This window comes from Lipomyces oligophaga (genome assembly GCF_038497815.1).
Source record: "Lipomyces oligophaga strain CBS 7107 unplaced genomic scaffold V1516scaffold_5, whole genome shotgun sequence".
NCBI lineage: Eukaryota > Fungi > Ascomycota > Lipomycetes > Lipomycetales > Lipomycetaceae > Lipomyces > [Lipomyces] oligophaga.
Genome location: NW_027117789.1, coordinates 691,765 through 713,236, shown reverse-complemented (window position 1 = coordinate 713,236; position 21,472 = coordinate 691,765). Strand labels below are relative to the sequence as shown.

Below are 21,472 nucleotides of genomic sequence, written 5' to 3'. Positions count from 1 at the left end.
GTTGAAGGGCGGTAGTGGGAGCCCCTATTTGGAGGAATTAGTTCCTGGCGGCGATGGCCATAGGGTTGCGATAGATACTGTCGAGCACTTTGACTGCGTCAGCGATTTGTTCGACATCATGGACGCGAACAATTTCAGCACCGCCAATGATCGAAGAGGCAACAGCAGCGGTCGTTCCAAATACGCGTTCTGCAGGTGACTTGGAGCCGGTGATTTTTCCAATGAAAGCTTTTCGGCTAGCTCCTACAAGCCAAGGAAGTCCAGTAAAATCTGGACTTGAATCTTGAATCAAATATGGTAGTTCACGAAGTAACTGAATATTTTGGTCTGCATTTTTAGCAAATCCGATTCCGGGATCTAGGATGATGTTCCAGCGGCGGATGCCTGCCTGCTCGGCAGCACGAACTCGCTCCGAGAGTTCGGCTGCGACACCGGCAACCACGTCACCGGATTTGTAGTCGGTTAATGAGGTCATTAATTGTGGTGTTCCTCGCATATGCATTAGAATTATTGGAACATCTAGCTTAGCAGCCGTAGAAAGCATATAAGGGTCCAAGGTGCCTGCGGAAACGTCGTTGATTATATCTGCTCCTGCTTCTATTGCAGCTTGTGCAACCGAAGCATAATAAGTGTCGATGGAAATAACAGTGTTCTGGAATTCAGGCTGAGCCCGAAGAAGTTTGATGGCAGGTACGATCCTCGCAATCTCTTCTTCAGCTCCGGGATCGACAGATTTTGGATTAGTGGATTGGCCACCTATGTCAAGAATTACGCTCGGATAAGCATCGACAAACCCGCGAGCAGATTTCAGCATCGAATCGGATGATACGTGCTTGCCACCATCTGAGAACGAGTCAGGAGTAATGTTTAGAATACCCATTATATAAGTTTGAGAACGAGCGTGATGGATTGTATCGAATACCAGCTGACGAGTTGTGCCTCTGGGAATTTTTAGTGGAACAACTGTAGTCATTTCAGAAATAAATTTTTTTCGTGGACATAGCCGTGCCAAGTGCTCCGCGATGGTATGTGTAGAAACTGGATGTACGTAATCTGGAGCAATTTCTACCAAGGGACGAAGTACGAATTCTCGTTCAAGCATCAATAAGTGAGGTATCGATAATATTGCACCATCTCGGACGACCACATCGTCATATAGTTCAATATCAATATCAATCGACCGTGGGCCTTTGTCAATCAGTTTCACCCTGCCAAGTGCATTTTTCTCCACGTCTTGAACAGCGGCAAGTAATTCATGCGGACTCAGACTAGTAGACACTTTACATGCCGCGTTCAAAAATCTCGGTTGGTTCTCAACGTACATAGGTGCAGTTTCAAACATACTGGACGTGCGAAGTACTTTGATCCCTCTAGCTTCAAGCTCACCCAGGGCAGCTTCAAGCAAAGCTGCGCTATCGCCCAGGTTACTTCCTAATCCTAGATATGCGATATGTTCATTTTGTTGTGTTCTTGCAGATGTCTCGGTAGAATAGTATCGTTTCTGGCGAGTGATTTCAACACTTGGTCCGGAAGCAAATGCAACTGCACGCGGCTTGCGAGCTCGGATTTTAACCTCTTCAAGCTTCCGGTCGACGCATAGATATCGTGAAAGCTCAGATACCAGAGCCTCAATTGTTTGATAAGTCGAGTTCTCGACAATCTAATTCACTGTTAAACCACACACACTTCTGAAGTCATCTCACATATATGTACCTCAACAATTTGATTAGATATGTCCACAATGGGGATAGATTTAGAACCAATGGCATCACGCATTTCGAGATCGATAGAAATTTCTTGTTTTTCGAGTCGCTCCCATGGATTTACTCCAATTATTGCAAATATCTGTAAACCAGTCACGAAAGCAGTTTCATCCAAAACTTTAACAATTGGCTCGCTTCCATATGGTATATATCTTTGAACAGTGATATCCCAACCAGCACCATTACCTCTAAGTAATTTTTGTAGCAGTGTAGCACGAGCACGAACATGATTTGCACCTATCCCTAGCACCGCGGTCAATATTTCATGAACCAGCGCCTTCCCTGAATCATCATGGGTAGTTTTCTCCTCCGACGAGTCTGGCAGTAACTCAGATTCCACCACTTTTTTTACCGCTTTACTTAATATTCCGTAGTGTACACTTTCTTCCACCAAATCCGAGATCCCTGCAACGCTTATGGGTGCGCGTGCCCAAACGTCGATCGACACAGGTTGCTGTCGACCGGACCGATGCCAGACATCAAAGCCTCCTTTTGAAGTTGCCAGCCGCAAATCATTCACGCATATAGTGTCCAAAGGAAGTAGCGGTGCATTAGGATCGTCAGTAACTGTTGCTGACGGCAATGTAAACGGGGATCCCATCCTGAGTTTGAATTGGCTGCTAGCTTCGACAATAACTAGCTGCCGTGACGCTCGGTGCGCTGCTGCTTGTGAGGGAAATGAAATGAAATTGAACGAATTATGTAGCCCCAAACGCATCCACGCAATATGCAATGCCGAGCTGTACTAAATGAAAGCTGGAAATAATTAGAATAAAGCTGATTATTTGACCTATTTTTGCTGTTCACGGAATTTTTCTAATCTCAAGCTAAAGGTGTGCCGGTATCCCAGACGCCGCATCAACGTGCCTGAGTCAGCCATTACCATATCAGGCACACGCACCTACTATGTGTTCAACCTATGCTAAGATTTAATTGCTATACAACGAATTTAAGATGACATTCCATCATGACTGCCAACAAGCATATCAACATTTTGAGCATTAGACACAAACATAGATGAGATATCATCCCAAAGAACACCCATTTCCTGCCAATCAAGATATAAGTGATCGAACGCGACGGCGTCATTATCTAAAAAGTTGACCAATTCGTCGGTGCCCATATTAGATTGTTGCTGTTGCTGTTGATGCAGCTGCTGTTGTCCTGGCAATTCATCTATTATGGGTAAGCCTGGAATGGTGGGTTCAGAATGATCGGTTGACGGATCTATAGGTAGATGCGAAGAAAGAGAACTCAGTTGCTCATCTGATGGTGTCAGTGACGATGGCAGAGTGGAATGTTGTTGTTCAAAAGTTGGCATATGGTTAGAATTTGTGCTGTCTAAAAGAGCCATAACGCCTCTAGTGTTTCGTAACTGTGGAGCTTCGTCCATCTGTCTCGCCCTCAACCTCGGCGATGGTGCTTTACTTTGCGGTTGTGAATTGGTTGCTCGCTGCTGTTGAAAATACTGTTGCTGCCGCTGTTCAGCTTGCTGTTGTAGATACGCAATTGGATGTTGTTGTGCTGCACGGGTGCTCGCCGGTTGGACTGGAAAAGTCCCATATCGTTCTCTCCAGACCCAGATACTATCAAACAGAATGCTTTGAGCCATTCGACTTCGGAGTTTCAATTTTGAAGAGACATACGGCGCCTTCCCTTCACGTTGCGCATCGGCTCTATCTTTGGCGCGTAGCTTCCATAACTGGAACATGATTGTAGACACGCGTATGCAAAAGTCATTCTCTTTAACAGAAGACTTTCTCATGATGGCTATAGCAGATGCAAATGAGCGCTTGCCAGCAGTCGTATCCAGGGACTCGCCGATCTCGGAAAAGTGAACATTTAGGATGATAAACGCGGCAAGACAAATATCAATTTCAAGATATAATGGCAGATAGAGAAGTTGCGAAACACTGCTGTCTGGCTTTCCGTTGGCGGAAAACTGCGAATTTAAATTTGTTCCGCTGCTGTTGGCAGAAGTGGCAATTCCATTCGATCCGTTTGCTCCACTTACACCAGTAACACCTGATACAGATCCTCTCGCTGAAGAGCAGCCGTTGTATACAGGTTCATCGAGTTGTTCTGCACAAGTTATTGTTCGAATTGAAGTCTGATAAGCTTGAATCAGCGTGTCAACATCCTTTTCAACATCATCATCGAGAAATGCATAAGCATAAAGCTGTGTGCGCGTCACCATGATGAGCAATTTACTAATGTTCGAAATTGCTATTGCCGACAGTGAATTTTCCAGCTCATCCAGTTCTTGAGCTAAAACTCGAATTACAGTTTTTCGGGTCTGCGAGTCGACGTTTCCACATACATCTCTGACATCACGATTCAATAATTTGACCATTCGATCTGAAAATTTGGCCAGGTGAACCTGAATTCGTAGTTCGAATGGTAAAGCCGAAGCAAACGACATATTCTGAACGGCATTGTTAATTGTCCAGTCGTACATTGAAAAAGTTGGATATCCAAGTGCCATGGACAGTAACTGTGACACAATGTTACAGGTGACCCAAGTCTTCACCTGCTCTTGCGTTTCCGAACTTGTGGAGGATATTTTGACGCGCCCAAAATCCTGCGTTCGGCCTGTACAGTGTAATCCAAGTTTAACCGCGTTGAACATCGCCAAACCACATGAGTTCCAGCAAGGATCAGAATTTAATGATCCGGCGGGCGGTGGCCACAGAGTAAATATGAGAATAGCTTGTATATCATATGCCGTCCTGAGAGGCTGATTTAACTGTCGCGAAACAAGTTCTTTCACAGTCGTTGACAGAATAGGAAACAATGCGACATCGGAGTATATACGACTAGCAGTCTCCAGGATTATCCAAAAGAGCAGCTCGGACCGAGAGTATATATGATCAGGGCCATGAGATAGATCGACCACAGGAAGATATGGATGATAGTGTGTTCTATATTCTGTAAATAAACCCTCAATCTGCTCTTTTGTAGCTGTGAAACCATTCAGAGTACGAGGGGTAATCAGAAAGCTCTCACTCTTGCTCGGTCTAGGGCTCGATATCAGACCGGTACCTAAAACTTGACCAAGAATACCGAGAGATGCCACCTCGGTTTGATCTTGAGCAGTTGCTATCGAAGAGACGTTACCGACAATTGCATTTGCTTCAGCAGATGACGATCTCGAAAGACTGGGCCTTGTTGATTTTCCACTAGCTAGATCAAGCAGGGTCCTCGAAACCATGTCTTGATCTGAAGTTTGGGAATGCTGGACTTCCAAAGATCGGCGTAGTTCTTCGACTTCTTTTTCAACTTCCGCTAGACGACTGGAAATCATTAGAGTGGAACTTACGAAATATTGAAGGAACAAATACTTACGCCCGTTTGTATGTACGTTTAAAATTCGTTTCTATAGAGCACTGCAGATGCCTCTTCATGCATCGAGTACAAGCTCCAGGAGCACGTTCGTGAGCATCGCACTTGACTTTCTGCTGTCGACATTCTACGCAGGCTATTTTCCGTAGTCTAGATGATATCACCAAGTCATCTGGGGAGGTAGTATTATTCCGTTCATGATCTCCCGATGACCCTCCCAGATCATCAGAGAAGTTTGAATCAATAGCACACTTGGTGTGTCTTCTTAAACAGTGTGAGCATGCATCAGGGGCTTTTTCGTAAGCATCGCACTTGAGTTTTTGTTGCCTACACTCGAGACATGCCTTTCGAAAACGTGAGCTTGAATTAATATCATCTGGAGAAGTCATATTATTTTTTTCGCTGTCGTCGTTGTTTGAAAAGGTTCCTGACGAGTTCGGAGTATCAACAGATATTGAGGTAGGAGAAGGACCAGTTAGCGCTGTTGGCGTATTTGACTGAGACCGGGGTCGATGCGAATATGGAGGCGGGGGAGGAGGAATAGGTGAGCTAGACGGAATAGTTGGCTGATACTGCGGACTTGGCATTGAAACCAGAGGAGTTGAAGAGGTAAATGATGTCGGCACTGTGCCGGAAACTCCAGTTCGCAGAAGAGAGTGTGGAATAGGACGAGGCAAATGTGGCGGAGGAAGCTGAGGAGTAGAAAACTGGTAGAAAGGACCTGAGCTTCGTCCTGAAATCGGGATTGGAGGCGGCAGTGAAAGTGCCGGCAGGGATTGCTCTTGCCTTTGGCCAGAGTCCTTTTGTGAATCTTCCTGGCTGAGCTCCTGCTGGAGCTGTTGTGGTTCCGTTGGAATCTTATTGCTGTTCATGGGAAGCATGACGATGAGTCAGAGAGCGGAGACAGAGGCACCCCGCACAAGACAGTAACAGCAACACACTTTGGACTGACATACATCTAACGAAATTGCATCAACCACGACAGATCTGCGATTTCTCGAAGCTGTCTTCAAACTACGGTTGATGGCCGAAATCTGGAGACCTCGACGAACTGTATGGGAGCTGGACAAGTCAGAACCGAGTCAGAATCGGGTCAAGATCAAGTCAGGGGAGAGCAGATACCAAGCTGAGCCGAAATGATCGCCAAAAGAAACTCTCCGCTTGTTCTTTGTCTTCTTTGCTTCCGCCGGCAACGAACGGGCTCCGTTTATTGTCTGGAGAAAACGAGATAAAATCGCCGAAACCGGGCAGCACGTTTTTGCGATGTCGCTCGCCCAGTCGGCGTCCGCTCCGGGAAAATAGAGCCGCGCCTACTGGTCAAAGACCGCTGCAAATATTAATTACGTAATAAATATGATGATTACTAAGCGGAGCTTTATTACTTGTTCAGATTTATTTAGATGTATGCTTCAAAACTCCTCATTTTCCTTAACCCCTCCTGTGATATACCCTCTCCATAATAACTGTGATATTGAAAACGATAGCCATAAATCGGCCATATGAAGACTGATTCCAATCTATTTGGACTCTTCCTCCGGCTTCTTCTCCTCAATGTTTGCAATCGGACGCTCAGCTTGTGGAGTAAGACGGAAAGCATGACGGCGCTCACCCGACTCCCAGTCAAGCAAAGCGGAGTGAACAGAGCGACGATTATCCCATACAACCACCGATTTCGGTTCCCATGAGGCACGAACTTGGATATCAGAAGCGCGAGAGATAAAATCGTACAGGAAGTTCAAGATCGAGTCGGATTCTTCACGCTTTAGTCCCTTGATGTAACGAGTGAACTGCGGATTGACATAAAGAGCCTTCTTCTTAGTAACTGGATGCTGTCTGATCAACGGATGGAAATGCTCGACAGGATCTCGGCGGACAACACCGCCTTGCTTCTTTGATGACTCAGCCTGAATCACACCTGAGTGAAGAGCCTCGAGACTTTCGAGGAAATCACGGAACGCAGGGGACAGTCTGTTATAGGCCTCGACAGTATCGGCGAAGATAGTATCACCACCCGTATCTGGACCGTCGAGCATACCGAGGAAAGTAGTCCCTGGAGGTTGGAGCTCGTAAGAAACATCTGAATGCCACGCTATCGAGGAGATATGGTCATTGAAAAATGTGTTATAGACGCTATCATTTTTGGAACGGTAGACAAGATGAACTTCAGGATATCCAAGCGGAGCACCGGAAGTAGGATGGATGTGGTTGCGACCGAAATGAGAAGAGAATTCAAGAGCGTCGGCAATTGGCAAATCTGCAAGGTCCTGCTCACGGAATACAACAACACCGCGCTGAGCAACGTAGAGTGCAAGCTCATCGCGTCCAGCTGCAGACAGCTGCGAAAGCTGAACACCTCGAACCTCAGAGCCAAATTTAGGAGTCAATCGCTTGACTTTGTGTGACTCGTTGTCAGCAGGGAACAAGTTGGGCAAGCTAGGATCAGCTCTCGTTCCGGGATCAACGTGCTCAAAAGGCTCCAAGGGACCGTAATGCTCCTTAGTATTCCACGTAGGAAGATACTTGGGGTAAGCAGCGTCCTCAAAAGCTTCGCCGGCAAGTACAAGACGACCTTCCTTCTCCTGGACGGTAGTACTTCCGTCCGTGGTCTTGCGGAAGGTTGATGCGGCGATGGCCTGAATAGTAGCAGAGGAATTGGACATTGTTACTACTAAATCTGATTAAGAAGTTTTTGGAGAGAGAAAATTTAGAAGTTCGGCTTGAAGGGAAGACGGACTAGCTTTATAATGGAAAATCTGACCGATGCAGGACGGTGCTCACATAATACAAGGTCTACGCCTCAAATCGCCTGACCGATTGTTGTCAACCACGGTGTGCACGATTTTGCTCTCCATTTTTTCTTCCGTAACGTTCCCCCATCATTCTGCTAATCTCTTTCGTGATAGGAAGTTGGTCTCTTTGAGCTTTTACCTGCGTTACGTTCGATTGCGCAATTCGCACTTCTGATTTTGTGCGTTCCCGGCGGGCCTCACGCTAGTCCGCGGCGGGGTTCCCCTGAGACACTAGTCTTATATAGGACTAGTGCAGAACCTAAATGATAGAATAGCGGTTCACTATTTTCTCAATTTGGGTAAAAATGCTTCTTGAAAAATTTGAAGGGCAGAGTATAGTGGACTGTTTGATTGGAAAAGCTAATATGTAAAGGGAGGTCGAGAAAACTGTGGGAAATTATCTTGTGAGATGATGAAATTCACGCGCGGGGATACGTGTCGTAGCGATTGAAAGCGAACGAGAAGAGACGACTCAAAAGGCGATGACTCAAGAGCAACGCCGCAAGATTGCGCCAGTCGAGCTGATTATTCATGAATGTCGGGGGAGCGGTATTCTCTTTCGCTGCTGCAGCGACTGCTCGTATGAATAGACTAAATGCCTCTTTTATGTATCATAACTAAGGAGATTATAGCTGAATGCTGAAGATTTAGACATCTACCTACTCTGATGAAGACGCTTGCCTCTGTACCCTTTTAAGCGTCGAGTTGGTAAATTTCGCGTATTGGATACAGATTTTTCGTAGATTTCTGTCCGAAAAGTTTCGCTGCTTCTGCACAGTGGCATTACTATCGAAATATTTTTAATTCCTGCTTTACTGATTTCTAGCTCCTGGTTGCTCTTCGCAGTCTCGTAAGTTTAATAGTAATTCTTTGAAATTTATGAGCGGAGTAACTACAAGCTCATCTGGTATATTCAATCTGATATCAAGTCTTTGATTTAACTTGAAACTGCTCCTACCATCAGGTAAAAAATTTCCATTTCTGTCACGTTTGTAGCTTCCCTGACTCTCTGTCGCCCGTATAGGAGTCTAAAACGCAGGCACTCGAACTTTGCATTTGATCTTATCAGATAATTGTTTATGTTGAACCACATACAGTCCCTTAAAAATGACGTAATCTGATGGCCTATTGCCTGGACTGAACCTTACATTAATCAGAAGATTAACTTTGTTATCATCAAAGCATAGAATATTCTAATAGCCGGTGGGCTTCTAATTGTGCATCGCCTAATACTATACTTCATCTACAATTTATATGTTCTTTCTTCATATTACTTCGTTCGGCGGATCCATCCATGAGAGTCCTCTCATGCATTCAATGATAACTGATTGTTCGGCCAAAGAAGTCCTGCTGCAGCGAACGTATCTTCAAAACAGCACAGAATATAACCAAATTAAGCACTAAGGACAAACTCGCCCAGCAATAAAATAAACTACGAGTGCAAAACAACTTATCTTCACTTGCTTGCTCTTAGGCTGAAACCTCCATAAGTCGCTTCTGCTAATTGTCGTAGACCTAATTTCTCTGGTTCTTAATTGTACATGACTAAACTTCTAGGGTGTCAGCAACTAGAGTGCGTCATACGAGGAGAATTTCGAAGGCAAAGGAATTGTAAGATAGTGGAAAGAATGGCACGTACCCCCAGACAATAAACTTACATCTTCCTTCCCTAGCCAATAACAGTGAACATAAGCGCAAAAAATGCAGACGTCGATATAGAGAGTTCATCAATATATGCTCTTGAAGGTCATTATATCGATTCTTGGCAGGAATTAAAGAACAGGAAAGAAGGACATTCAAGACAGTCATCGCGTGAACGACGGGAAACCAAGCAATGCTCTCAGTTTTATGCGGAGAAATAAATAGCAGTCCGTCTGCCAGTAAGAATGTGGCAATCTAACTACGATGACTGAACTTATTAAACAGAGAGCTCAAGAAGGTTGAATTTGGGGGAAAAGAAAAGCAGAACTATTATCGAATTGGCAATTAGGACAAACAGAGCTTTTCTTAGTTAGCTAAGAATCAGCATATTTTAAAAGAGTGGTAAATGTCAGAAGGCCGATGAAGCTCACACGGAAAATATAACAAAATATATAAAATCAAGACTTCGCATTGATCTTCTGCACTAGCTGATTGTCTTTTCTCAAAGATCAGCTTGTCGAAATAGCAGGAATGAGCGGCGTACAGTGTGAGTTAACTCTAAGAGCTTCAGATTTCAGCGGATCTTTCGAAGATTGATCTCTGATTTGGCACACAACTCAAGCTCCAAATCTTCCTAGTAACTGATGTCCATAAATAAAAATTTGAAAACCATTAAATAAGTTCAGGTTTGACCATCGGAATTTTGAGCATGCTTACATATTGCTCGTTCAAATCGCTGCTTAGGGCTCGGAGAGAGAAATGTCCCAATCAACGTGTCCAGTTGAGACTTCTGATTTAGATAACTTCTCTCAAGAGACCAAAGTTAACGTCAAAGAGTATCTAAATGACGACGATATTTATAGTCAAAGGTACGATCTTTAAAGTCCCACGTGCATTGATTCACTTTCAGTTCATCAATCAAGAAGTCTGAGCAGTCAGAATTCTACATAAGAGGAACAACTTCCCAATTAGTAAGCAGAGGCGTTTGTACGGATATCAGCAGCGGTTTCTTCACACTTAAAGTAGCTCTTAACTTAGCATGGAAACCAGCGAGATAGGAGCCAGCTGTATTAGTCGAAGTGCTCTAATCACTGAATGCCAGCTTAATATTTGACTTGATTTATTTAGTCAGAATTTATAATCAAAGATAGTTTACAAATATCAGCTTGGAGTTTATCTGAGTTCGGTAGCAGACAGACATCGATCCAGCCTATCTCTCCGCTATTTCCACATTGAATACAACAATCATCAAATAGAAATGGCAGATCAACACCCATCCTCAACAACAATAGTCACTGAGCGCGCTCCAGAAACGGATGAAGACAAAGATAATCTATGGATGTCGACTCTGCTATGCACAGTCTCACATCCTCAAAAGGAACAGGAAGGAACCCAGAATGCGTACATTTCATATTTGGTCACGACCAAGTCCGATTTCCCTGCGTTCCAAGAACCTGAGTTTTCGGTTCGTAGGCGGTTTTCAGACTTCGTGTATTTATATCATGTCATTGTTAGGGATCACCCTGCGTGCGCGGTTCCGCCGTTGCCCGATAAGCAGCGTCTAGGTGAGCTTTTGTGTCTAATCTGATTCGGCTAATATCTGACCTCGATACTAGAATATATCACAGGCGATCGATTTAAAACGGAGTTTACGATTCCTAGAGCCGCTTCTCTTCATAGATTTCTCACACGACTGTCCAATCATCCTATTCTTCGGCGAGCTCCAGTACTGATTGTTTTTCTCGAATCGCTGGAATGGAATGCTTACATGCGATCGCGCCCTATAAAGGCGCCTGGCACAAATGAGTCGACTGGTGTTTTCGATGGCTTTAGTGACGTTCTAATAAATGCATTTGCCAAAGTACCGAAAGATAAAGATGAATTTATTCCTGCCAAAGAGCGAATAGAGAAGTTAGGTGAAGACGTTTCGCATACAGAACGAGTATCGACGCGATTAATTCGTCTTCAACATGAATGGGAAACAGACTCGTTTGAATTTGGAAGCCAGATGGTCAATCTGTCACATCTGGAACCTCATATGGCTGACATGTTCAAAATTTTTGCCGAGCAGTTGAATTTGACTGGAGATGCCGTCCACCAACTCAGGGAAAGCGTTGACACGAATTATGTTGTATCGTTGAGAGACATGGAAAATTACGTTGGATCTGTGAAACAGCTTCTAAAATCCCGAGAACAGAAACAGCTAGATTATGAGGCACTCTTGGATTATCTACACAAGGCAACCGTCGAGCGCGATATTCTGGCATCCGGTGGTGGGAATGGATTTCTCCGATCCAGAGTTGAAGACCTTCGTGGTGTCGATCATAATACTGCTCGGATTGAACGTTTGCGGAAACTTGACGCTAGACTAGAGGAATTGACTGTGGAAGCCAAGTCTGCAGGTGAAACCTCGCAGATTTTCGATAAAGAAGTGTCTAGAGATTTGGTCGATTTCGAACGAATAAAGGCTTTGGAGCTGAAAGAAACGATGGGAATTATGGCTGAAGAGCATATCGAGTTTTTCAAAAAGATTTTAAATGCCTGGGAAACTGTATTACCGGAACTTAAAGGTTGATCTATTTTCTGCATTATGGCTGTATTTGTTTGCCTTTCTCAAGCAATTGTAATTTACAGTTGAATTAATACATATGGTTATTTTGAATGAAGTTCAATGTGGTAAGATAAGCTATATACATGATAAATAAGAGAACGAGTAGCTCAATTCGCAGTTAATTTTATCATTCTAAATGGGAGTTGGTAAGGGAGCTGGCGATATTGATTGAATTCAATCCTTAAATTCTGGCCTTGACAAATAGAACAGGTGAACCCTCTTTGGCTAAAATAACTCACTTTTTCTTTTCGCCAGTTCTCAAATCCGAAGCGACATTCATCAACAAGGAATCATTTTCCAATATCATTTTATTACCTGACTGGCTAATGATAGTGGCGATTTCCCGGGCCGTGTCGAGACGTTTGAGTTCGACGTAGTCTTTTGATTTCTTAATAGCCTCACCAATCAAAGTTGCAGATTTTGCTTCGCCCTGGGCTTTGACAATCATTCCTTGCTTTTCTTGACGAGCACGATCAACGATAAAGGCAGCCCGCTGAGCTTCCTGCTGAGCTATTTGTTTAGACTCGACCGCGGCCGTAAATTCTGGACTGAAAGTCATGTGTGTCAAAGATACATCATCGAGCAGAATGTTGAACTTGAGTGCTCGCTTGACAAGATTTTCGCGGACTAAGCGGGAAACACGTTCACGCTGCGTGATGAGCTGAGATGCATTGAACTGAGCTACAACACTTTTAAGAACCTCGTTGACGATGCTGGGCAATACACGTTCATCGTAGTCAGCACCGAGAGTCCGGTAGATGGTCGTCAAGGCATCAACCCGAGGACGTGACAACACACGGCATGTGATGTTGACCATCTGCAAATCTTTCGTTCCCGTCAGAGAAGCAATGTTACGCGGTCGTGCTCGAACGTCATACGTGATCGGATGTTCAAGCCAAGGAACTGCAATATGAGTTCCCTCGCCATAGATCTCAGGCTTAACTCCACTAACCCGCGAATACTTTATGGCACGATGCCCTCCTTCAACAGTGAACAACGAATTTGCAATTGCGGCAACACCCGCTAATCCAAGAATCGAAACAACAATAAACCCTCCACCTCCAGGCGCTCGATTGAATCCTCCTCCATTCGAGTTAACCTGTTTCTGCAACGACCGCGCAAATCTGCGAAACGCCTCATTGGGATCACCTCCTAATGACATTATCGATTTCGTTGATTCTAAAGCTTCTAACTCGTACTTATCAAAATTATTTTTCTCCTCAGCTCAGAAAATTGTGGACAAAGAAGTTTTTGCACTAAATCGGAATCGTACGGAAATATCTTAAAAGTCATCATCGGGCCTCTTGATACTAGGTACTTCATAGCCAATGACATACCCTAACCACCACACCGGAGCCTTGATCTACCGAATGTACTTCAGACTTGGAAATTAACGATAAATGTGGTGTTTAATGTGATATTTCATATTGCTTTTGCATAAATTGCGAGGCTTTTGTATTTTTTACGTAGTGAGCCCATTATTTACGTACAGATCGAAATATGAATGATAGCAGTTCACAGAGTACATCACATGATGTCACATGACGTAATTTTGACACGTTGCTGAAGCAACGCAGAGCTCGCCCTAATTGTTTGTGTGTAAACAAATGCTGGCTTGTATGGGAATAAATGATATCGAGATTTTCGATTGTCGTATACTGAATCATTTGACATTTGAATCTCCTATTTCTTACTAGAGATTGAGAGTTTTGAATAAATCTATTCTTGGACTTAATAATTGTTTATCTAGTTGCTATAGATTATGTCGTTTTTGCAGTCACTGTAAGTACATCCAAATCATTGATCAGTCACGGTTTACGGATCATTCTGATCATAGACAATAGTCCTCGCTCGAGCAAGTCTCTTAAAACCGCCACTATGGCACGAACTGGACCAGCGATACAAGCTCCTTCACAAGCACAACTGCGCTCATTTGCGGAGGCGACTCTGGGACCCAGTTCACTGCGTCGAGCAGTTCAGGTTCCCGAAGGCGAAGATCTACTTGAATGGCTTGCGGTGAACAGTATGCGATTTAATTAATATGCTGTATTGCTACAATACGCTAACAATACTTAGCGGTCGATTTTTACAACCAGATCAATATGCTTTATGGTACAATTACAGAGTTTTGCTCCCCTCAGTCTTGTCCAGAGATGACTGCCACCGAAGAGTAAGTGATCCTTTGGAAGCCTTTCAGAAGTTCTTGTCAGAAATACTAATAATGCACAGATATGAATATTTATGGCAAGACAGTGAAAAATACAAGAAACCAACAAAGTTATCCGCCCCAGAATATATTGAGAACCTCATGAATTGGGTGCAGAATTACTTTGAGACCGTGTTTCCATCAGAAATCGGTAAGTTGAACGTATAATATGTAGGAAACAAAGCTCCTAACTTTCGCAAAGGAGTTCCTTTTCCTCCACGATTCCTTCAACTTGTTCGAAAGATTTTTAAACGGCTCTACAGAGTATATGCGCACATTTACTGTCACCATTTTGAGGTCATTACAAGTCTCGGTATGCAGCCACATCTGAACACATCTTTGAAACATTTCGTCTACTTTGCCGATGAGTTTGAACTGATCGACCGGAAAGATTATGGTCCCTTAATCGAGCTGGTAGATATGATGCTTGCCGACAGCAAAGCCTCATGAGTTGCAGGTGTTTACCCATGCTGTCTGAAATGAGTGGGATTACAAATAATTTTAGAAATCGAGATTATGTTTCGACTCTTCGGCGTTGGTTTTCTGTGCATTCTGCGTTTGTTTTGTTGGGACGATGATGAATATATTCAGCCAATGTAGTGATATTTCATTTCGATTGGCTTGTAACAGACTGAAAATCAATCCAGCCAACTCGAAAAGGAAATTTAATTTTTTCTCATCTTGCAACTAGACTGTAATGTAGTGTATTTCCTGATTGAGTAATGCTCGTGGGGCTCATATCCACTCGGCATTGTGATTGGCTGAAAGTACGGACTAGAATGTACCGCTGGACTAAAAATTACGGGGCGGCCTAGCTCGGGACCGCAAGCCAGGCTTCTTTTCTTGACTGGCCAAATTCAATCTTTAACTGCTAAGTTGTTCTTTTGGTTTAAAGCAATATCGAAACCGAACAAACTGAGATGGCTTCTCGATCGCTTTTCCGTACACTTCCGATTGCTCGTCGTGCATTTGCTGTGCGTTCATACGCGACTGCTCCTGTCACTCCGCCTGTTCAATTGTTTGGCGTGGACGGTACCTATGCTTCTGCTCTTGTAAGTGGAGATTTGTCAATTGGTTTGCGATATATGGATGATATGAGACGGAATTGAAGTCCTGTTTTTTGTTTTCGTTTGTCTTGCGTAACCTCTGTTCATACTTCGTAATGGAAGGGATGGATTATATACGGATGGATCATCCAAATCGAGACTGATCAGATACTAACCTTTCCTTTCGTATAGTACACTGCAGGCGCTAAGGAGTCGTCTCTAGATGCGATTTCAGGAGCTCTCACTAGTCTCAAATCATTGATCGAAAAAGATGGTGCCCTCAGCACTGTGCTCGCGAACCCTGCTCTTTCCGCCTCCGACAAGACTTCTGTGGTTGCCTCGCTGACCAAGACAGTTCCCAATGTTCCTGCCGTCGGGAATCTTCTTTCTCTACTTGCTGAAAACAACAGACTTAGTCTGCTTGGCTCGATCATTGACAGCTATGCTATTCTCATCAGCGCTTACAAGGGTGAAGTTGAGGCTACTGTGACCACTGCTGCTGTATGTTGATCCCGAACATTTTTTTCGGAGGCAAATTACTAATGTTTTTAATAGCCTCTGGAGAGCAAGTTCCTTTCTCGTATCGAAGCTGCAATCAAGAAGTCTGAATTCGTCGGTGCTGGAAAGTCATTGAAAGTCGTTAACAAGGTATTTAATATGATTAGTTTTTTAGGATACTACTAATTCATATACAAGATCAACCCTGATATTCTTGGAGGTATCGTTGTTGAGGTCGGCGACCGTACAGTCGACTTGTCCCTTGCGAACAAGATTGCACGTCTCAATACTCTTCTTACAGAAGCTATTTAAATAGAGAATATATACTATCTCTTGGTTGTTGTGCCAGCCTTACTTGTATAGAGACAATACACTTAAATTACATTTTATTTCGTAGTTATTGAGCGCTTATAATCGAGATTTCAGTAACTGGAACTCGTCCCCGAACAAATCCGAAAATCGCATTTCCATTTCTCGCTGGCGATCGCGCTTAGGTCCTAACTCTCCTCGGTCGATCATTTCTGAGATAAGAATTTCGTCACCGTCCTTTTTGAGATACTGCATCTCGGGTTCTTGGGCATATGCTAACGCAGCGGAATCGACCAGCATCCGTGCAGTCAAACCCCAGACTGGATATTTTTGGTTCGAATTCCTTTCCAGGCCATTTGTGACGATGTCTTCTTTACTACTAGGAGGAACAGAAAAGATATGTTGTCTCCATCGCAAACCAGACCAGTCTTGCCAACTGCCTTTATACCAGCCCTGTTCGGAGCTCAAAAACTTGTGGAATGGCACAGTGAAGACGGCGGCAACTTCCTCGGAAGCTGTGTTCGTGTCAATTGAGAGCAGCTCTTGTAAATCCACCGAATCAGGTCCGGGCCCCTTCTTCGATATGAACGCGACGCAAGGTCTGACTACAAGCCAATTGCGCGCTAAGTAAGCGGGCAATTCTGTCAATGATTCGAAAACGTATCTATCGTGGTCGATAATCAGGGGGAACCCAATCTCCTCATAAGCTTCGCGACGAGCCACGGCAAACGCTGACTCTCTAGTGAAATCTGCCTTCCCTAGAATGAAAGGTCAGTCAGAGTTTGGACAGTTTCAGACTAACGCTAAATTATCCCAAACAATTTTATCGAAATGCATACCTCCCGGAAAAGCCGCCTGGCCGGAAAACGAGCTCAGATTAGATCCTCGAAGAGTCAGTACTACATTAAGATCGCCTGAGGCATTTGGATGCAGTAGAATCAGAACTGCTGCTCTTCGAGTGTACGGAAGATTGTACCAAGAAGTGGTTGGTGGTTTGTAACTTCGTAAACGATTGAGACATGCTTTTGAGATATTGTTCAGCATGGCTATATTTATGTCTATTTAATTATATTATACCAGAAAATTTTATTATCCTATTAAGTTCATTTGAAGCAATTTCTCTAATAAAATTATTCCGTTCACTCCGCTCTACTGACACGACCTCAACGAAAAACGGTCCTGCGGCGGTCATGTCCCAGCTGCCCAAAACCCATGATATTTACGTTGTGAACGAAGGTAGGCTCTGAGTTTACTGTTCGTACGCGATACGCACAAGCACGGTCTGTAAGCATAATATGACCATGGATCCGATTTCGGAGCAGTCTTCTGATAGTACGAACACAGTGGCAGAAACAGTTGCCATGCGTTCGCTATCAAAAGCCAAATCGCTATCAATCAAGAACGCCCCTTTAACGATACCAGAACACTCCGAGATCAGCTTCGGTGAATCCTCTACGCACCATGATCCCTCCGGAGTTGATTCACTCGACACACAGATGGAACATATATTGGGTGACTCAAATATCCGAGAGCGTCTCGTGAGAAACTATTCGCTGATCTTGCCAGAATCAGGAGAGCGCGTGCGCAAGCAAATCACTCTAGATATATTCGATGGAGTCGCAGGTCCAGCTCCTGCACACGACTCTGAAGACTCAGATCAAGAAGAGTCGACCTCGCTACTACAGCATGCAGCTGATATCCGAACACCGTTCAAAAGGTGGCTTGATTCTTGGACATTTTCCTCACTGCTTACAATTCCCTGGATCAGGTGGATCTACGTCCATGTCTTCTACTCCCAGTTTACAAGACCACTTAAATGCGCGTTAACTTATTATATTGCCACGTCGGCTGTGTTCTTCCATCCCCTTTCTCAGTTTTTGGGATCAGGCGATGGAAAGCATTTGACAGCTACCGTTACCGTCTATTTTCACCCTTCTCGGACTATGGGTAGTATGATCGAGGCCACGGCATTTGCCGAGATTGGATTGCTCTACGGCGTTTTTTTGTCGTTTTGCGCTATGGTTACGGCGTCGGTTTTCAGGAGCATTGACTTACTCTCTCTTGGTCACGTCATCGTCATCATCGTTTTTGGTGCGGGCGGACTGGGCAGTATAGCTCTGATGAAAATGAAAGTTGGCAAGCAGACATTCAATACCGCCTGTTCGCTCGCTTCAACCCAGTTTGTTAGAATTCTAGTCCGAGAAGGCGCGGTGCAGGCGGGTCGAATTTCAATCGTTAAAATGTCTCAGGTCACTTTGATTGTTCATCTTGGTATCTTCATCTCCGCATCCATGTGCTTCTTAGTGTTTCCTAGTTCAGCTATCACTGTCGTCAAGTAAGCCTGATTTGTTCTTGTAAAATTTCATGTCTTCTAACTCGAGCAGGAAAGATTTGAATCTTCTCATGGATACTTACTCCCATATGCTTACTATCATTGCGAAAAGTTTTCTCACAGGATTAGATGTAACCAAGACCGAGATAGAAGAGCTGTTTAGAAGTTCTCGTGGATTGGTAGTTTCTCTTGATTCTTCTTTACAAGAAGCGAAGTATGAGCATTACTTGCGAGGAACGGAATCTGAATATTTTCTTCAGATGAGACTAGCAAAATCTATTCAGAGTATGATGCAACATTTAGGTGGTCTCCGAAGTTCATTGATTATGCAATGGTCATTGACAAACCAATCTGACCAGACAAGATCGAAATGCAGTGAAATTTTTGACGTGTTTGTTTATTATTTAGGTCCCCCTATGGTATATTATAATTGGAGTTAAATTTGTGGTGGGTGCTAACGAGAATCCAGAAATCTCTTACATACACGGTCAAAAGTATAATGAGGGCTCTTCCTTACGATGACAAGACTTACAATCTCTATTCGAATCCTCATTTTGGTCAGAGTCTTGAAGCGGTAGGCTTTTTCTCGAATTCACGTTTGGATTAGACTGACTTCGCTAGGCTCTTGATTTGTTTTCCACTGCCCGGACTAAATCCTTGCGACAAATTTATTCTCATAAGATATTTACCAGCCAAGAAAATCGCGAAGAACTTGCGATTCATCTTGAGAAAGTAGCAGCTATCTGTGGCCAATTTTCTTATGGTTTGGAAGATCTGGCACGCGAAATAAGATCAATGATCAGAATTCTCGAAGAGTATGATGACTATATAAAGGCCGGAAGACCTAGGTCGTGGTATTGGTTGATCTTCTGGAAATCAAATCCGAAAGATATTGGAGCAGTCAGTACTGCCGCTGATCAAGTCACTGTTCCTCCAAAGCTGGCACATCTTTTCAATGAGGGAAATGAAGAAAAGTATGCAGAAGCAAACTCGAAGATCCCGCTTTCGTTGCGCATATGGAGAAATCTTCGACTTTTCCGGAGGAATGATGTTAGGTTTGGTCTCAAAGTTGCACTTGGATCCCTAGTCTTTTTAATTCCAGCTTATAATCCGAAGACAGCAGCTACATTTTCCCATTATCGACTAGAATGGGGTCTTATTGTTTTTGTTCTCATGATGAATATATCTATCGGGGGTACTACGAACACTATACTTTATAGGTCGGTAGAATATTTTGAGCCTGGTTACTGCTGCTAAAATTTGATAGGATATCTGGAACTTTTATGGGCTGCTATGCTGCTTGGATAGTGTAAGCTTACTGTTCTGGTTCTGAATAGTTGTATTGACAACAGCGTTTAGGTGGTATTTTTTTCCGTCTAATGCAATTGCTATTTCATTGACCTGTTTTCTAATGGCGTTTCCTTGCTTTTGCATCATTCTTGGCTGGAAGCAAAATAGCGCATTTGGAAGGTATGTAGGACTCTGACCCCTATCAGCGCAGTGTTAATTATGCAGATTTATTTTACTTGCGTTCAATCTTACCGCTCTGTATTCCTATAGTTTATCACAAAACGATATCGACAGACCGGATGGAAACGAAGACGAAGGAGGAATAAATCCAATTGTTTCGGAAATTGCATGTGAGTACACTTATATCGCTGTAATAGTGAATATTATTTTAATAAAGATATAGTCCATCGATTAATTGCCGTTTCAAGTGGAATCATGGTGGCAATTTTTGTCACTTTGTATATTTGGCCGAATAGCGCGCGAGCCAATATCAAGCGCCGGCTGAGTATCCTGTGGATTAGAATGGGATTGATTTGGAAAAGTGATCCTTTGTCTAGTCTGAGTCACCCGGGAGAATCAATCAAGCCATATATCAGCATTCAAGACGAAACAACACTGCAGAAATCGTTACTGAAAATTCAAGGCCAACTTGCGGCAGCTAAAAATGAGTTTCGATTGAAGGGGCCCTTTCCTTCAAAGAATTACGAGTCTATAGTTACGCACACACAAGGCATTTTAGATTCTTATCATAATATGAATGTAAGCATATAAACCCTATCTATCGAGAAAGTTATTGATTTGATTAGGCGATGATCACTAAAGATCTGTTTGCTTCGCAACGGGAAGCAGAGATTATAAGATACACCACAGACGAAAGTATGTACAACTATCTTCTAACGTTTCTCGCTTTCTAACTCTACTGTAGGAGTAGAATTGAGTAATCGGATATTTTTACTTTTTTATCGTAAGATTATGGAAATAATCGGCTAGATCATTACTAATAAATTCAGTTCTTGCGTCCGGAATTCGCTTGAATCTTCCGATCCCCAACCATCTTCCAAACACAGTGCACGCGCGAGATGGGATGATTGTCAAAATTAACGAGTACAGAATGAAAGCAGTTAACCAGAATCCCGGCTCAGACGACGATTTCGTCTTGTTTTATGGATACAGTATGTCTGAATTCTACTCTTTGCTTTAGCTTTATTCTAATGTCGGATGTGAATAGTTCTTGCGACAATGGCGATATATGATAATTTACTGGAGCTGATATCTGCCATACAGGCAATTTATGGTTCAATTGAAGAGGAGGCGTTGTCGATTTAAGATCGATTTGTATGTATATGGCGGATATCTGTACAGAGAAATTCCTGTTATTTAATTTCGAGAGATACATGGTCCTGCATTGTAAAAAGAGTTGATAGTATGATGGTCGACTAATAAATTCATTTAAGTATTAATAGCATTTGCACATCGTGAAAAAAACAGTTAGACCTTGTTAAAAAAAAGGTGATGTGTATTTACTCAGTCATTGTTCACGGCTTGTTTTGGGAATAAGTGAAGTCAATTCCTTTCGAAATTTCTTGGCTCTTAATTTCCTAAAGCCGACTGTCACAAGCACAGCTAAATAAATAAATCATGACAA

The 21,472-nt window shown here is 43.3% G+C and overlaps 9 protein-coding genes across 9 annotated transcripts; 4 read left to right on the top strand and 5 right to left on the bottom strand.

Annotated features, from left to right (window-relative positions):
• Positions 1 to 37: 37 nt before the first annotated feature.
• On the bottom strand, positions 38 to 2,364 carry V1516DRAFT_664975 (Dihydropteroate synthase-like protein; the record flags this gene model as incomplete). Its single annotated transcript, XM_066920638.1, has 2 exons — positions 38 to 1,660; positions 1,714 to 2,364. 2 exons carry the CDS (start codon positions 2,362 to 2,364, stop codon positions 38 to 40), a joined length of 2,274 nt encoding a protein of 757 aa, XP_066776815.1.
• Positions 2,365 to 2,596: 232 nt separating this feature from the next.
• V1516DRAFT_420438 (uncharacterized protein) lies at positions 2,597 to 6,426 on the bottom strand. The gene is made up of 2 exons (XM_066919011.1): positions 5,109 to 6,426; positions 2,597 to 5,056 (listed from the first exon to the last, which is right to left on the bottom strand). Exons 1-2 carry the CDS (start codon positions 5,984 to 5,986, stop codon positions 2,713 to 2,715), a joined length of 3,222 nt encoding a protein of 1,073 aa, XP_066776814.1. The 5' UTR covers positions 5,987 to 6,426; the 3' UTR covers positions 2,597 to 2,712.
• A 34-nt stretch (positions 6,427 to 6,460) lies between these two features.
• On the bottom strand, positions 6,461 to 7,893 carry V1516DRAFT_677101 (uncharacterized protein). The gene has a single exon (XM_066922527.1). The coding sequence runs from the start codon at positions 7,763 to 7,765 to the stop codon at positions 6,623 to 6,625; it is 1,143 nt and encodes a 380-aa protein (XP_066776813.1). The 5' UTR covers positions 7,766 to 7,893; the 3' UTR covers positions 6,461 to 6,622.
• A 2,457-nt stretch (positions 7,894 to 10,350) lies between these two features.
• V1516DRAFT_639271 (uncharacterized protein) lies at positions 10,351 to 12,246 on the top strand. Its single transcript, XM_066920080.1, has 2 exons — positions 10,351 to 11,100; positions 11,152 to 12,246. The coding sequence occupies exons 1-2, from the start codon at positions 10,794 to 10,796 to the stop codon at positions 12,108 to 12,110; spliced, it is 1,266 nt and encodes a 421-aa protein (XP_066776812.1). The 5' UTR covers positions 10,351 to 10,793; the 3' UTR covers positions 12,111 to 12,246.
• V1516DRAFT_639267 (band 7 family-domain-containing protein) lies at positions 12,078 to 13,620 on the bottom strand. Its single transcript, XM_066920079.1, has 2 exons — positions 13,484 to 13,620; positions 12,078 to 13,427 (listed from the first exon to the last, which is right to left on the bottom strand). Exon 2 carries the CDS (start codon positions 13,306 to 13,308, stop codon positions 12,382 to 12,384), a length of 927 nt encoding a protein of 308 aa, XP_066776811.1. The 5' UTR covers positions 13,309 to 13,427; positions 13,484 to 13,620; the 3' UTR covers positions 12,078 to 12,381.
• A 155-nt stretch (positions 13,621 to 13,775) lies between these two features.
• Positions 13,776 to 15,214, top strand: V1516DRAFT_652658 (Mob1/phocein). The gene is made up of 5 exons (XM_066920280.1): positions 13,776 to 13,928; positions 13,991 to 14,169; positions 14,223 to 14,316; positions 14,376 to 14,503; positions 14,555 to 15,214. Exons 1-5 carry the CDS (start codon positions 13,909 to 13,911, stop codon positions 14,800 to 14,802), a joined length of 669 nt encoding a protein of 222 aa, XP_066776810.1. The 5' UTR covers positions 13,776 to 13,908; the 3' UTR covers positions 14,803 to 15,214.
• V1516DRAFT_677089 (OSCP/delta subunit of ATPase) lies at positions 15,203 to 16,285 on the top strand. The gene is made up of 4 exons (XM_066922526.1): positions 15,203 to 15,404; positions 15,591 to 15,899; positions 15,954 to 16,046; positions 16,095 to 16,285. The coding sequence occupies exons 1-4, from the start codon at positions 15,273 to 15,275 to the stop codon at positions 16,206 to 16,208; spliced, it is 648 nt and encodes a 215-aa protein (XP_066776809.1). The 5' UTR covers positions 15,203 to 15,272; the 3' UTR covers positions 16,209 to 16,285.
• On the bottom strand, positions 16,094 to 17,319 carry V1516DRAFT_677086 (NUDIX hydrolase domain-like protein). The gene is made up of 2 exons (XM_066922525.1): positions 17,045 to 17,319; positions 16,094 to 16,963 (listed from the first exon to the last, which is right to left on the bottom strand). The coding sequence occupies exons 1-2, from the start codon at positions 17,247 to 17,249 to the stop codon at positions 16,305 to 16,307; spliced, it is 864 nt and encodes a 287-aa protein (XP_066776808.1). The 5' UTR covers positions 17,250 to 17,319; the 3' UTR covers positions 16,094 to 16,304.
• Positions 17,320 to 17,506: 187 nt separating this feature from the next.
• On the top strand, positions 17,507 to 21,349 carry V1516DRAFT_703099 (Fusaric acid resistance protein-like-domain-containing protein; the record flags this gene model as incomplete). The annotated part of the gene is made up of 12 exons (XM_066924137.1): positions 17,507 to 18,540; positions 18,590 to 18,956; positions 19,007 to 19,111; positions 19,159 to 19,757; positions 19,805 to 19,846; positions 19,897 to 20,007; positions 20,053 to 20,177; positions 20,231 to 20,586; positions 20,634 to 20,703; positions 20,753 to 20,791; positions 20,838 to 20,999; positions 21,056 to 21,349. 12 exons carry the CDS (start codon positions 17,507 to 17,509, stop codon positions 21,151 to 21,153), a joined length of 3,108 nt encoding a protein of 1,035 aa, XP_066776807.1. The 3' UTR covers positions 21,154 to 21,349.
• Between the last annotated feature and the right edge of the window lie 123 nt (positions 21,350 to 21,472).